The 16,602-nt window shown below is 44.7% G+C and overlaps 1 protein-coding gene across 5 annotated transcripts in view; it reads right to left on the bottom strand.

Annotated features, from left to right (window-relative positions):
• Nucleotides 1-11,706, bottom strand: part of RFFL (ring finger and FYVE like domain containing E3 ubiquitin protein ligase) — a 75,317-nt gene extending 63,611 nt beyond the window's left edge. Inside the window, exon 1 of one of the 5 annotated variants that reach the window (XM_069602843.1) lies at nucleotides 11,438-11,706. Coding sequence is in view for 2 of the 5 variants with exons in the window: in XM_069602842.1 (XP_069458943.1) it covers nucleotides 11,210-11,252 (43 nt within the window). In the remaining 3 variants the exon portion in view is untranslated. Of the gene's footprint in view, nucleotides 1-10,430; nucleotides 10,519-11,209 lie in introns of those variants that run through there. The other 4 variants (XM_069602848.1, XM_069602842.1, XM_069602841.1 and 1 more) reach the window with 4 other exon arrangements.
• Nucleotides 11,707-16,602: the final 4,896 nt, after the last annotated feature.

Raw genomic sequence — 16,602 nt, 5'->3', positions numbered from 1 at the left:
AGAAGCAGGACACACGCCTCAAAGGACACAAGCCTCAAGCTCAAAATTTTACTTTCTATGCTCATCTGGGCTTCTTCCTGAAAGTGATCTACCTCCATTTCTCCACCATCACTTACAACACGAGAACCCTTGGGGTAAAATAAGACATAAGGAGAAGTACTGTATGGTTATAATGACCCAAGTCCTCCGTAGGTGGGCACACAGCCCAACAACATGCTATTCTACTGAACAGTCACTAACTAGGAAAGAAAAGGCCCAGGGAATCAATAGTTTCATCATAATCCCCCTCTATCCATCCCCATCCCAGTGAGAAAGACAGAGTTTGTTCTGGAGATGCTTAAAGGAAAAAAAAAAGCTGGACTTAACTTAGACACACGTAACACCATTCTCCCATTTCTTGGTCTCCCAACTAGTCCGGAACAACCATAGACATTCTGGAATCAGAAACACAAATTGTTTCCCAAAGTGTTAAACAATGCTTGTCCAAAGCCCCCAGTAGAGCTAGTAGTTTAGACAGCTGTGCTAGGAGCCACAGAAGCTGCATTTTGTAACTAGTACCGCTTCTGAACAATTGAAACTTTCTCCAGAGCAAAGTCCAAACACAGGGAGCAGTGTTCCTTGCAAACATCCAAACAGTTCCATTATTGTTTAACCACCAAAATAACAGCTCTAATAATCTATCAAGTTTGACATTTCATCCAACCAAGCAATTAAACCATGACGCAACGCATGGATGGAGAGGTTTTTCTTGCCCCCTGCTCCAAATCAACACTCATTTTTACATTATGGCCACAAACACTAATAACCCTATTTATAAAAGGGTTCTAAAAACCAAGCACTCTGAAGTGCCTCAAAGAAACGGCACACCCTTAAACATTATTTTCAGTCTCCCACCTTTAAGCATCTTTATTAACTGTAAGTCAAGTTACAGGCCAGAAAAGTTGGAAATGCTTTTCTAATATTTAGTCAAAAGAGGTAAATATCCTTTCTGATGTAGGTACCAGATGCAAGGTCTATCAACATATTCTCAAATACATTAAAAATAAGAGTCCTAGGACTCCCCAGGAGGTCCAGTGCTTAAGAATCCTCCTACCGCTGCTGGGCATTTGCGTTCAATCCCTGCAGGGAACTAAGATCCCACAAGTCTTGGGGCAACTAAGCCCGCGGGGCCACAACCACTGACGCCTGTTCGCCTAGAGCCTGTGCTTTGCAACAACAGGGGCCTGCACACCAAAACTAGAGTAGCCACAGCTCACCTCAACTAGAGAAAGCCTGCACTCAGCAACAAAGATTCACTGCAGTCAGGAAAAAATAAAAAAAAAAAGGTGTCCTCACCTTTTCTCATCTAGCAGGTCACCAAGTGGTAGAACTCTCCCCAGGTAAGGGAGTTCTTGGTTGCTTCAATTACAGGTAGCCTATCAAGTTCCTGAATATTCGTTGGAAAGATTGATGCTGAAGCTCCAATACTTTGGCCACCTGATGGGAAGAGCCTACTCACTGGAAAAAACCCAGATGCTGGGAAAAATTGAAGGCAAAAGGAGAAAGGGGCGACAGAGGATGAGATGGTTAGCCAGTATCACCAACTCACTGGACATGAATCTGAGCAAACTCCGAGGGATAATGAAGGACAGGGAGGCCTGGTGTGCCACAGACCATGGGGTCTCAAAGAGTCAGACACCACTTAGCGACTGAACAACAACAACATCAAGGTCCTAAGATGTCCTCAGAACTACCTAGAACAATGCTACTCAAAGTGTGCAGTCACACATCATCCACTGAGATCCGTAGTAAGGTAAACACAAAAAATTCATAGTAGGTATACACTGCTGTGCATCCAAGTGTATGACTTCCTGGTAATTCATTTTTGTTGTACTTTATAAAAATATTAGTTGGCGATAGACTGGATAAGCACTTCACAAAGCTGGTCCTTCACCACAGTTTCAGAAGCACTAGCTTTTCACTTATAAAAATGCCGATTGTGTTGTTTATTGTTCTGAAGGAATCAGAGCATTCTTGCCCTATCCTACAGCTTCTGATTTAAGGGCAATTAGAGAAATCAATGTGCTTTCCAGGTGGCGCTGTGGTAAAGAATCTGCTTGCCAAGCAGGAGACTCGGGTTCGATCCCTGGGTTGGGAAGATCCCCTGGAGAAGAAAAGGGCAACTCACTCCAGTATTCTTGCCTGAGAAATCCCATGGATAGAGGAGCCAGGCGGGCTACAGTCCATGGGGTTGCAGAGTCAGACAAACAGGACTGGCCATGAACATACTAGTGAGGAGAAACCAATAAGGAGATACACCCTGGTGTAATCTCATGGAAACAGTATCCGCTTAGACTCAACAGACCTCATTGCTGGTCTGCAAGGTCCAATTAACTTGGAGACTCTGGGTGAACTGGAGATTTTTTTTTTTACTTCCCTATGCCTTGAATTCCTCCTCTGCAGAATTTTTAAAGGCAACCCCCTAATATCAGCATTTCTCAACATTGTTCATTTTTTTAAATGTGTGGTTCCTTCTGACAGCAACACTGTTTTCAAGTGTGGTCTGCAGATAAGCTACATCAGAATCCCCAGCTTCATTCCCAAATTCCCAGATTCTATAGCTGTGGGCTAGCAACCAGGAAAGAGCAGTTTTTATAAGGACCCGACGGCAGTTTTTATAAGGACCCGACGGCAGTTTTTATAAGGACCCGACGGCAGTTTTTATAAGGACCCAGGAGACTCTGATACTTAAAAACTCTGATCTACTGCAATAATAATCTAATGCCTCTAAGAATTTTTTTAAAAAAGGTCACGATTTGAGTGAAATCCCAGATAAATTACTTTAGGTAAAAAGTATTTTTTAAATCAGTATATTAAAACTTACAGAAAGCGGACTTCCCTGGTGGCTCAGGGGTGAAGAAGCCACCTGCCAATGCAGAAGACACGGGTTCCAGCCCTGATCCAGGAGAATGCCACATGCCAAGGAGCAACTAAGCCCATGCGCCACAGCTACTGTGCTCTAGAGCCCAGGAACCGCAACTACTGAGCCCGTGTGCCCCAACTACTGCAGTCTTTGCACCCTAGGGCCTATGCTCCGCAACAGGGGAGGCCACTGCAATGAGAAGCCCCTGCAACCCCGCTAGACAGTGGCCCCCACTCGCAGCAACTCGCAGCCCGTGCAGTAATGAAGACCCAGCACAGTCAAAATTAAAAAAACAAAAAACTTACAGAAAGCATATTTTAACGTGCTTTTATAATATCAGTAATACGTAACAACAAATTTCAACTTTTCCCCATTAAGGGGGAAAAAAATGCTGTTTGGTTGGGAAGACCAAATGTATATTAAAATACACGTAAACATTTACAGGCTATGGTATCAAGATCTGCTTTCTTGACATGATACTCAGAACTCTCAAATTTTGTACCAGTCCCCTTCCAAACAAAACTAGTAACTTATTTTTATGTCCGTGCTGTTTCTGAAAACCCGAGAAGAGAGATTTCAGGGAGCTATTTCTGAGCATTTCCACAAATAACAGTGCAGGTGTGGATAGTTGGTATCTCAAAAACCAAATTAGATGTAAATGTCAAGATATTTTCATTTTTAATATTAGTTTTGGTAGTACAGGAGACATGGTGATGTGCTGTACAGAAAAGTTTATTCAGATAAATAAAATTTAGGAATCTGATGACGAGCATCTGGGGGTGAAGCTGCAGTGTCTGCTGCTGCTGCTAAGTCGCTTCAGTCGTATCCAACTCTGTGCGACCCCATAGATGGCAGCCCACCAGGCTGCCCCATCCCTGGGATTCTCCAGGCAAGAATACTGGAGTGGGTTGCCATTTCCTTCTCCAATGCACAAAAGTGAAAAGTGAAAGTGAAGTCACTCAGTCATGTCCAACTCTTAGTGACCCCATGGACTGCAGCCTACCAGGCTCCTCCGTCCATGGGATTTTCCAGGCAAGAGTACTGGAGCCGGGTGCCATTGCCTTCTCTGGCAGAAGTGTCTAATACCCCACTAACTGGCTGGTTCACATCACTATTCCTCAAGCTGCCAGTCTGCATCTCTGTCACCAGTCCAGGCAGTTGGGAAACACTGAACTAGATCAGTGGACGTGGGAGTGATGACTCCATATGGTGAGGGAGGTAGGGAGGGTGGCCGTGCCCTTGTTAAGCCCTCCCCACCCACTCTGCAGCAAACACTGGCCAAGGTAAACTTCAGATGTGACACAGGATGACTGCAGGTTTTTCCATCAGTATAGGACAAAATGGCCAAGAATGGCACCTAAATCTAACCACGCGCAAGAGGCAGAGAGGCAGACAGAAGTGAGAGAAGGAGGCCCAAGAATTCTCCTCGTCCCTCAGTTATTCCTTCCCACCCCACGCCCCCAGCACAAAATTTTAACCCCTAACTGCTCCTCTGCATTTCCATAAAGTCCAAACTGCCCAAACCACAGCTGCTGGTCTGCAAAAATCATTCCCAAGGCAATTCCACCCCCTTCCTGAGGGACATTCTTGACTGAAGATTCCTCAAACTGGCTGAATAAAGCTGCGCCCACTCTCTCCAAAGCCCTGGAAAACACTCCACCCTCTTTCCCCAAATCAGAACACTCCTTTCATCCAGCATTTTCAAATAAAGGCTCACCCTCTAGTGGATCTTCTTCCACGCCTTGAAGATAATTCAGCATGATCAAGAGGGGGTGTAATTCACTGGCTACGGAACCACTGACTCAAGACCCAGGAAAAGGTTGGAAGACAACATAAGATGAGGTCTGGTTATTTCTCAAGCAGATATCTTAATCAGGAAGAAAGTTGTTTGGTTTTTTTTTTAAGAGGGGAGGGGGAGGTGGAATTCACAGAAATTGCTGGAGGGACAAGAAGCTTTCTTATTGCATAAAATATACTGATTCATATGCCTTATCAGGACTAAGACTGGAAAGATTTTTCAAAGTAAATGAATAGGGGAAAACAAGAAAAAGCCAGGATGGCAGAGGAGGCTGCTCCATTTCCTTAAGAAAAGCTTTTCTTCTAAGTCTTTTAACATAATCCAGCAGTTGCAAACAAACAATGGTGCTGATTACTAACTAATTACATTTAACCACTGGGGGTGGGGGCGGGGGCAGCAGAGCCTCCAGTAGGCCTAACTTCCTGTAAATTTCAGGATGACTAGGCAGTATTTCATCAAAGTGGATCAAGACAGTTAAAATGTTTCAGCAAATCAATCTGGCTCCAAGTAGTTCAAATGGGGTGGGCTTCCCCTACCCTGAGAACTGGCCTGGTGGAAACAAACGGTTGTCCTAGGAGACCCGACCATTGGATGCACGCTCAGTTGCTCAGCCCTGTTCCTCTCTTTGCGACCCTATGGACTGTAGCCTGCCAGGCTCCTCTGTCCATGACCACTCAGTCCACAACCCAGAGATAATGAAACCGTGTTCCTACATGCCGTTCTAGAAAAACCATGTGAAGGTCAAACTAGGAGATGCAGGCTTAATCTGTAGCACTAGAGAAGAGGCAGCTTTTAAAAGTCAAGTAACACCAGCTCAAAAAAATTCTGTAAAGTTCAAATTCAGCACATGCGTGCTGAAAGCGGCTGAGAGAGCCAAAAGATTTTGCTTATCTTTTTACAGGAGAGGACAATGGAGAAATTACCAGACCAACGTCACTTTCCCTTCAGAAAAAAAAAAAAAGTTAGCAGGCTTAACCGAGATAAAAACCTTCATAGGTCATAACTCCATGAAATCAGCAGCCTAGGGAGAATCTCTCCAAGAACACTGTAGGAAATTAAGTGCGGATTAGCCTAATTAAATGTAAAGTCTCCTTGAGAGAGACTTCTGCTCCTAAAGACTACAGCCATCTCCGTGAAACGCATCACAGAAAAAAATTGTGAAGAGGATTTGCCAGGCATCACAGCCTTTTCACTTTCACATCAGGTCTGCACACGCTATGATCTAAAAAGAACAGAGTGGTGATTTGCGGAGAGAATTAAGTAATACAGCTTATCAGAGAAAACCACTCCATTCTCTAGTCTTCGCAAAAGTTCACATGCTCATGTAATATACTGTAACTGTAATATACTTAGGGGTTTCCAAAAATTACACACATTTCCTCAAAAGAGATATAGGAAAAAACAGAATCACGGGGTAAAGGCCAAACATTGTCTCTTCTGAATGCCTGAATAGCCAATTATGGGTCTTAATACATTAATTCTAAGAAAGAAAAAGAGACTATTACAGGAATGTTGAGTAAGACATCTTCAAAACTGTACCCTCGGGCCTAAGTCCATTGGACTCACAGTAAAATCACCCCTCAAAAAAGCAGTTTTATGCAAAATTTTGTATTTTAATTTCCCAGCTGCCAAGAGAAATATATAAGGAGCAGAAATTAAACTAATTATGTCAGCAGCACAGTGAACAAAACCTTAATTGTATTACACACAAGTTAGACACTGCCGAACAACACAAAGGCACGTAAGGGCAGAAACTTCTTTAGAATATAAATGGTTCCCAATCAATATGACAAAAATTAGTCTGTCTGGGCAATAAGCAGATTCACACGTGGAAAAATCCACCCAACATCCTAATTCAATATTAAAAAAATGAACGTAGAGTATAAGAAACAAATCTCCAAAATGGCTTAAAATCACTTGGTCATTGACATATATTAGATCATTAATAGGTCCTTTAAGCCAATATTGTACTTATCAGCTTTTTTAACCTCCTGCCCACAAAAGATCCTATTCATTTAGCTGGGTGGACAGGTGTTAGCAACCAGCAACCTTTTTTAGCCTCAGAGTTCCAGTGGCCTGATCTGTGATTACTGTGGCCATGATTGGCAAGTCGAAAGGAAAGGCAGTTTAAAAAGGGGGAAAAGGAGGAGAGAGGGAAAGACGGAAAAAACCAAAAAGGGAAGGGGGAGAGGAAGATGAGAAAAGAAAGGGCTGTCAGGTGCTATTTAAAGAACCCCCCTCCCCACCCAAGCCTGGGAGCCTGAGTTGAGCTCTCAGGCTACGGCCCAGACACTGGAGGCAGAATTTGGATAATGTCATGCATTTATTCCCGCAGTCATTCTGGATATATGCCTACACTCCGCTCGTTCTAAGAAAAAAATTTTTTTCAAGTATCTGTGACTCATTCCTCTTTACCATATTCTCTCCTTCTTGAGTCCTCACTCTTTCATACGTTTTCTAAAAGAGCTGACAGAGTAGATATTCCTGGAAGGAGACGGGGGAAGGCTGGATTTCGAAAGATATCTGAAGCCTACAGAATAAAAATCCCCTGAGAAGAGAACGTTCATTGAGCTCCATACAATGTACAAAGAAGAGATTTGCTCTCTCTTCATCCACTGATCAATGCCACCAGATATTATTTTCATCTGGCAGATGAAGAAAAGGAAGCTCAGCACAGAGGCTGAGTGACGTGTCTAAAGCACCCGCGGGTTTGATCCCTGGGTTGGGAAGATCCCCTGGAGAAGGAAATAGCAACCCACTCTAGTATTCCTGCCTGGCAAATCCCATGGACACAGGAGCCTGGTGGGCTGCAGTCCATGGGGTCACAAAGAGTCAGACACAATTTAGGAACTAAACAACAACGAAAGAAGCCCAGCCAGGAGGTGGAGGATTTGGGGCTCAAAGCCAGGTTTGTCTCTTTTCTAAACTTACATTTCCCCCAAATTTAATTCCCTAACATATTAAGTGCCACATTCTGCTTTAACTCAGAGGGCTCTGGATTTCACCTTTTCTTCCTTCCATGAACTCGGCAAAGGACCTGTGACTAAATTTTATTGCCTATTAAGCATCCATCATATCCAATAAGCGCTTCAGTTAATGTAGAAATGAAACATCTGGCAAACTGGCTATATTTTAAAATCTTACATACAGAGGCTGACCAGGCAGCTCTCCTATGCAACACTGGTCAGAACTAGATTTGACTACCCGTTCAGTCCTCCAGTGGTTTCCACATTATCATTCATTTGTCCACTCAGGAAATACAGGAAGCTACTCTCACCAACCCTCCCTCATGACTCCTGACAGATAATACGGCAGACAGGGCCCCTCTGGAAAGTAATTTACATAAAAGTTATAAAAGCTCTTTGTTATCTGTCATGACTCAGAAATGGACTATTCTAGCAAATCAAACATCCTGAATAACATAATGACGCTTTTAAAGGGACTACCAATTTATAAAGACTTTCAAAGCGATGCAACACTGGTTCCTAAACCCGGTTGCAGATCAGAATCACTCGGGGAGTTTTTTGTAAGTAGCTGCCCAGAGTGGCTTTTAAAATACAGATTCTCAAAAAAAAAAAAACAGATTCTCGGTCATCACTTATCCACTCAAAACAAAAACAAAAAAACACTTCAGGAAGTGGAGCTGGGAAATCTGTATTTTTAAAGAACCCCTCAGTGACAAAACCGCTTTGTAGCGAATCTTTCAAGGAGTGGCTGGCTTTGGGAACTCCTTGTAATAAAACTCACTTTTTAGTTAAAAAGGCTAAAGCTACACTGAATACAATGTGACCTTCTTTTGATGATTTGGGAGATCTTGGGTTTTCCCGTGCCTCTGGATCATCATTCACTAGTCACTGTACTGGCAAAACCAGAATAGAAGAAAAGGTTAAGAATAATCATACTGGTAAAAAGCTGGAAAAACCAGATTTTGTTTTCCTATTAGATTTTTAAAGAGCTGATTATCCCCAGAGGAAACTCAAGATTTTTATGCTTGCCTTGAAAAAGGAATATGTTTAAAAACAGGTAGATTCTCTTAACCAACCGCTCCAATTCTGAACGTTAATGGGCCCAAATGCATTAAACATGTGGAACAGTCACCCTGAACTAGAGAAAGCAGAGAAACTTCATGACAGTCTTAACAAAGATAAAGGAGGATAATGGGTTTAAGCTAAGAATGGCATCATGAGGATTAGATAAAACCACTGTCCTGACCACAGCAGATAAATCCTGGAAACTGGGAGAGCTAAAGTCTTTCAACACGTAAGGCCAATGATTCTAAACCATCTAGGACGGCTTTCATGTAAGATACAATAGGATACTCTATTAAGAGCCCAACAGGTTTTAGGGGTTTAAAACTCCAAGTAATATAAACTCACAAAACAAGAAAGGGACCACACCATCTCCCTACTGAAGGAATGGGAATTTGTGATTGCCTAGAAAAAGACTGTCCTTCAGAGTGCCAGAATCTTTCTTACAGAAACACAAGTCACACCTACCAATAATCAGTAACCAAACAAAAATAACCAGTAACCACTACCAAACAATAATGAGGAAGCTCACACCTCAAGGCTTCAGCAACAGCAATTTAAACTATGCATTCTCCTTAAACTCTAAATTATAACTCAATTCTGTATTGCAGAGGTTATGAGATTTTAAGGTGCAGAGGTTAAATCTTTCCTCTCAAAACATAAACCTATAGCCAGTACAAGTTTCATACAAAAGTCTCTAATCTTTTAAAACAACAGCAGTATTTATTAAAGGTTCTAAGAATTAAAAATTGAGGTGGAATTAGTTTCCTTAACACTCCTTGGGTTTACGAGGGTGTTTTCAGAAAGTTCTAGGCACAACACATTTTGTGTACTAAACATCACAATGGACAGGTAATTAGGGAAGAAACTGTACCCGTTCTTTGTTATTGCTGCTGTTTGTCTTTTTAAATGTTGGTCACTGAAAATGGTTTTTCCACTGCTGTCTTAAGATAGTGCTAAGCAGAGTGGTATCAACTGGCTTAGTCATGATAAAATTTTGAAAACAAATTAATTTCTAATCTTTTTGAGAACAGCTCTCTTTTTGTGTATGCTATTTCAGCAATGGGTTAAATTAAGTCAATTTCAAAGATTTACAATCCCTGACCCCAAGGTAAACAGTCTGGATAACAGCTGTCTCCCTGATCAATATGGAAGTTTCTAGTGGGCTGATCTTCCTAAACAGACATTAAAATGTGTGTGTGTGTCCAAGATTACATGGAAACCTTCTTCATGCACAATCAAGTTATTACAGTTAGGCTTTGCCACATCAAACTGTAATTGTCATACCCAATTTTCAAACTTAAGAAAATAACACCTCTAAATAAACTGTAATTTATGACTTGTACTCTGAAATCCGGAATTATCAGGAAATACGCTATAGAGTTTCAGAAATGCTTGCCATCATCTATTTCCTTGAATGTGAGGCAAAACAATCAAGAAAAAAGGATAAAGAAGTCGTCAAACCTGAAATCCCCTGAACTAGCTCCCAACCCTAGAATTCCAAACAAACTCGGCCAGCACCGTGTCCCCTGCCTGCTTCCATTCCTAGAAAAATGTGCCCGTCAGTGGACAACCTTGGCCACACTATCTTGAACCGTCACTGAGAAAACAACTACTCCCCACACAGTTGCAGCCAACAGGGGGTGACAGGAGGTGTCTGCCCTCCAAACCATGTGTAAAACGGAATGGGCAAGAAACTTACTTTCTTAGAAGGCCACATAACACCTGGGGATGTTTGTTCCTTAATTTCTGGTGGCCTTTAGCCAGGGAGCAAAGTGACAGTTGTGGGTGAAACCCTCTATCGGAGCTAACAGTTATTCCTCCCTGGGGTAGACGGGGAGGAGCATAGTGCACTCTTCCTTGATTACACAGGCAGTTTTTCCCCTAGAACAAATGACAGGCCAACAGAAAGGAAAAAGTACACTGTTGTTTCTATCTTCAGCCAGCCTGACATCAAGCTCTGAGCAGACAGAAGCCTGCGAGGCTGTGGCTCCCCGGGGCCAGCACTCTTCCCCATGTCTGGTCAAATGTCTCGTGGGCAACCCAGCTGCAGAGGCCCCACCGTTCCTCTCTGTCTTGGCCACTGGCGGCCTCATACAGGTTACCTCAGGGGAACAGAAGCCAACTTCCACCAGTGGCCCCTAGGTGGGGAGGGGGGCACGTGGGTGGGAGAAGCATATCCCCAAACTTCTCCATCGAGCCTCCGAACTCCAGCCTCCACCTTCTTCCGAGAAGCCCGCGGGGCTCCTGCCCTGGAAAGTAGGGTCAGGCTAGCTGCTGAACGCAGGCCGCCGCGCGCACCTGCCTCAGTTTCCTCTGCTTCAAAAGCCGCATCTTTCCCCCCAACCCCCACAAGTCAACTGAACCTCCCGATCGGGTAGGGCGTTTGGAAATATATGATAACACACGTCTCCCGTTAGTGCCCCCACAGGTGAAGTGCTTCCGTGAGGGGCACTTTTTAATGGGACAGGTGCGGGCTACCTTGAATGCGCAGACTTTTCAGCGACGGAGGGCTTCCCCTCATTCCCTGTGGGCAGCGAGCGTCTCAGGCCGCGCCCCGCACAGAGGAGGCGCCCCCGCCCCCACCCAGGACCACAGCCTGGCGAGACCCCGAGGCCGAGCAGCGCTCCCCGACTCCGGACTCCCCCAGAAGCCCAGCCTAGGCCGGGCGCCCCGCGGACGCCAGCGCGGGCGCCGCTGCCTCCTCACCTGTCGCGGCCGCCTGCCCGGCCCCGCACCTGGGAGGGGAAGGGGAGGGGAGGGGAGGGGCCGGATCCGGGCCGCGGGCGCCTCAGGCAGGGGCGCTGCGGGCTGCGCCGCGGCGGCGTCTCTGGGGCTGAGGGGCGCCGGGGGGCGGTCGCCACATCCTCGCGGGCGGCCCCAGGAAGTTGGCCCCCCCGCCGCCCCTCAGCCATCCCCAGCCGCCGGGGCCGGTCGCTCCCGCCCCTCGCGCAGGCCCCGCCCCTCGCGCAGGCCCCGCCCCCGGCGCGGCCCCGCCCCCTCGGGAGCGCGCCGCCGCCTCTCCTGCCGCGCCCGAGCCACCATAGAGAGGCGAGAGGAGCGGGGCAGACCAGAGGGCGGCCTCCGCGCGCGCGCGCGCCCCCTGGCGGAGCCCCGGGCCGCGGGCGGCCGACCCCGGCCCAGGAGCCTGAGCGCATGTGTGTGGCGACGCTACTCCGCTGTCGGGGCATCTGCTGCTTCCAAGTCGACGCGGGTCACCGCACTCTGCGCGGGGAGCTGAACGGTCCAAACCGTGGTCCAGCTTCGAGAGCCTAAGCCCTGTAACATCTCAGAACTCGTTTCAAAAGAAAATTTTAAAAGTTGCCTCACTTCCATATCCCATTGTTCCTCACCACAACGGCTATCAGCAGGTGATGGCTCCCCCAAGCTACAATGAAAGAAACCCAGGCCCATCGAGGTTCACTATCTAATTCAAGGTCGCATGGTTGGGAGGTATTAGAAGCCAGGTCTGAAGGACATCAAAACCCGTGTTTGTCCCATGCACTCTATGGCACCTCCCTCTCAAGCATTTCCCAGTCTAAGGGCGAAGAGTTAGCTAATTTCACCTTAAGAAAGTGAGGAAACTCCTCAGAGGGAGGCCCTGGTAGAATGAAGATGACTCTGTAGGGAGGAACCCACCCCAGCCGTTCATCATCAGCTGGGTACCTTTCAGCAGGTACTTAACATTTCTGAACTCTCCTTGCCTCATCCCTGAAGAAATTGGTACTGTTGGTGTGAGGCAGGTTGTTATGAGGATTAAATAAACCAATACATATATTCAGAAGTGCTTAGCAAACTATTAAGGGGGCTTCCCTGGTGGCTTGGTGGTAAAGAATTTTGCCTGCCAATGCAGGTTGGTGAGTTCCATTCTCGGGTCTGGAAGATCCCCTGGAGAAGGAAATGGCAGCCCACTCCAGTATTCTTGCCTGGATAATCCCGTGGACAGAGGAGACTGGTGGGCTACAGTCTGTGGGGTCGCAAAGCACAACTGAACAGTTGAGCATACACACAGTAAACCATTAATACAAAGCACTAGAGTTGCACGGAGAATTGTTACCCAAGGTGGACTAATTTTCTTATGCCTAAGTTTCCTATGGAGACCTCTCAGGGTTGTCCTAAACAATTTGTATTTTAACATAAGTAATATCACAAAGAAAACTAGAGTAAAATGATATCATTTATACATGCAGACTCTGTCACTTTACAAGTATTATTTCCAGTTTTTACAACCCAGCAAACTGAGTACTATTATTCCCACGTTTGTTTTTTTTTTTCAATATTTGTTTATTTGGCCGCAACGGGTCTTAGTTGTGGCATGTAAACTCTATAAATTGTGCAGCATGTGGGATCTAGTTTCTTGACCAAGGATCGAACCCCAATTCCCTGTACTGGAAGTGAAGAGTCCTAGTCACTGGGCCATCAGGGAAGTCCGTCAGTCAGTTCAGCTCAGTTGCTCAGTCATATCCGACTCTGTGACCCCATGAACCGCAGCACGGCAGGCCTCCCTGTCCATCACCACCTCCCGAGCTTACCCAAACCCATGTCCATCGAGTCGGTGATGCCATCTAACCATCTCATCCTCTGTCGTCTCCTTCTTCTCAATCTTTTCCAGCATCAGGGTCTTTTCGAACAAGTCTGCATCAGGTGGCCAAAGTATTGGAGTTTTAGCTTCAACATCAGTCCTTCCAATGAACACCTAGGACTGATCTCCTTTAAGATGGACTGGTTGGATCTCCTTGCAGTCCAAGGGACTCTCAAGAGTCTTCTCCAACACCACAGTTCAAAAGCATCAATTCTTCAGCGCATCAATTCTTCAGCGCTCAGTCTTCTTTATAGTCCAACTCTCACATCCATACATAACCACTGGAAAAACCATAGCCTTGACTAGACAGATCTTTGTTGACAAAGTAATGTCTCTGCTTTTTAATATGCTGTCTAGGTTGGTCATAACTTTTCTTCCAAGGAGTAAGCATCTTTTAATTTCATGGCTGCAGTCACCATCTACAGCAATCTTGGAGCCCAGAAAAATAAAGTCAGCCACTGCTTCCACTGTTTCCTCATCTGTTTGCCATGAAGTGATGGGACTGGATGCCATGATCTTAGTTGTCTGAATGTTGAGCTTTAAGCCAACTTTTTTACTCTCCTCTTTCACTTTCACCAAGAGGCTCTTTAGTTCCTCTTCACTTTCTGCCATAAGGGTGTTGTCATCTGCATGTTTGAGGTTATTGATATTTCTACCAGCAATCTTGATTCCAGCTTGTGCTTCCTCCAGCCCAGCTCAGTCTTAGTCAGTGTTTCTCCTGATATACTCTGTATATAAGTTAAATAAGCAGGGTGACAATATACAGCCTTGACGTACTCCTTTTCCTAGTTGGAACCAGTCTGTTGTTCCATATCCAGTTCTAACTGTTGCTTCCTAACCTGCATACAGATTTCTCAAGAGCAAGGTCAGGTGGTCTGGTATCCCCATCTCTCTCAGAATTTTCCAGTTTGTTGTGATCCACACAGTCAAAGGCTTTGGCATAGTCAATAAAGCAGAGATAGATGTTTTTCTGGAACTCTCTTGCTTTTTTGATGATCCAGCAGATGTTGGCAATTTGATCTCTGGTTCCTCCGCCTTTTCTAAAATCAGCTTGAACATCTGGAAGTTCATGGTTCACGTATTGCTGAAGCCTTGCTTGGAGAATTTTAAGCATTACTTTACTAGAGTGTGAAGTGAAGTGAAGTTGCTCAGTCGTGTCTGATTCTTTGCAACCCCATGGACTGTAGCCTACCAGGCTCCTCAGTCCACGGAATTTTGCATGTGAGATGAGTGCAATTGTGCGGTAGTTTGAGCATTCTTTGGCATTGCCTTTCTTTGGGATTGGAATGAAAACTGACCTTTTCCAGTCCTGTGGCCACTGCTGAGTTTTCCAAATTTGCTGGCATATTGAGTGCAGCACTTTCATAGCATCATCTTTCAGGATTTGAAATAGCTCAACTGGAATCCCATCACCTCCACTAGCTTTGTTCGTAATGATGCTTCCTAAGGTCTACTTGACTTCACATTCCAGGATGTCCGGCTCTAGGTGAGTGATCACACCATCATGATTATCTGAGTCCTGAAGATCTTTTTTGTACAGTTCTTCTGTGTATTCTTGCCACCTCTTTTTAATATCTTCTGCTTCTGTTAGGTCCCTATCATTTCTGTCCTTTATTGAGCCCAACTTTGCATGAAATGTTTCCTTGGTATCTCTAATTTTCTTGAAGAGATCTCTAGTCTTTCCCATTCTATTGTTTTCCCCTATTTCTTTGCATTGATCGCTGAGGAAGGCTTTCTTATCTCTCCTTGCTATTCTTTGGAACTCTGCATTCAAATGGGTATATCTTTCCTTTTCTCCTTTGCTTTTTGCTTCCCTTCTTTTCACAGCTATTTGTAAGGTCTCCTCAGACAGCCATTTTGCTTTTTTGCATTTCTTTTTCTTGGGGATGGTCTTGATTCCTGTCTCCTGTACAATGTCACGAACCTATTCCCATGTTATTAATGAAGATCTTCCTTTTAAGAAATTTACCCAAAGCCACACAGTTAGCAAAAGGCCAAACTGGAATTTGAAACCAGGTCTTTCCACCACCATGAACACATGGAAAGACTGGCCTGCTAGCGGCCTCCAGCACCTGAATTAACTGTGCCCATCTTTTTCCTGTCTGGCTATTTTGCTCACTTTCCCTGATGCACTGCCTTGTTCCCTCTGCTTCTCCCCAGGGGTTTAGCTTCCTCTAGCAAAGGCATTTATTGTCTCCTCTTTCCCCTTCTCTGCCTCTTTTTCTCTTTAGATGCCATCCTCTCTTATTTCTGAAAGGGCTTTGTGACCCATGATTAAGGCACATCTATTCCCCACCCAAACTCTCCTTCTCTTGATGTTATTATCATAGAAAGTTAATAGGTCCAGAACAAGGATGGGGTGAGACCCAGAGATGTCTTTTTGTAAGCTTAGTTTTTAAGCTTAAGTGCACAGTTTCGAAAGGGAGTGCACTTAAGCCACTGATGGGCCTGATAATTGGAGTCAGAACTCATGACATCCTATGGAAATCATTTTTTCTGGGCCCTCTGGTCTGTATTACAGATAAATCATTGAAATGCTGCTAACTAATATGCGTGTCGCTAAAGCAAGGAGAGGCTCAGAGCTGCATTTACCCACACACCTCCTTTCTCCACCTTTCATATTATCACCATCATTATTTTTCATCTTTATCGTGCCCTTCCACAGAGGTACTCCATAATGTACCCGTTGTGCAAGTAATCTGAAATCCTTTTCAGCAAGCAATAGTATTTAGTAGTAATAAAACACTAATTTGTCTACCAAGTGACATATTTATAGGAGCTGTTTACTTTGACGTATTTTTATTATTTCTACTCATTTGCTAAGTACTTTCCGATACATATTTATGAAGCACGTACCTTTCCCCAAACGGCAATGAAAAAATAAATCATATTATTTCTTGTATTAGCAGCAGAGTGGCTTGTAAGTCCTAGAGCCCTGATTTTTGTTATGTTTGGCAAGAGCTGGAAGAATTAATGGTGACTGAGCACCTACTATGTGCCAGACTCTGCAGCAAGCACTTTACATAAATTATCTGTTTCATTTCCTAAGACATTTATTTTACCAGTGAGGAAAATGTAATTCCTCTGCAACATATATTTTACCAATGAGACAGAGACATTACCTTTTCGAGGTAATTTAGCCAGGAAGAGTCCAGCAGGGTTTTGAACCTAGATTTTCTCCTGACTCCAAAATCCCAGAGGAGAAGGACATGGCAACCCACTCCAGGATTCTTGCCTGAAAAATCCCATGGACAGAGGAGCCTGGTGGGCTGTAGTCCATGGGATCACAAGA

Source organism: Ovis canadensis, chromosome 11 (assembly GCF_042477335.2).
Source record: "Ovis canadensis isolate MfBH-ARS-UI-01 breed Bighorn chromosome 11, ARS-UI_OviCan_v2, whole genome shotgun sequence".
NCBI lineage: Eukaryota > Metazoa > Chordata > Mammalia > Artiodactyla > Bovidae > Ovis > Ovis canadensis.
This window is presented reverse-complemented; position numbering and strand designations above follow the sequence as displayed.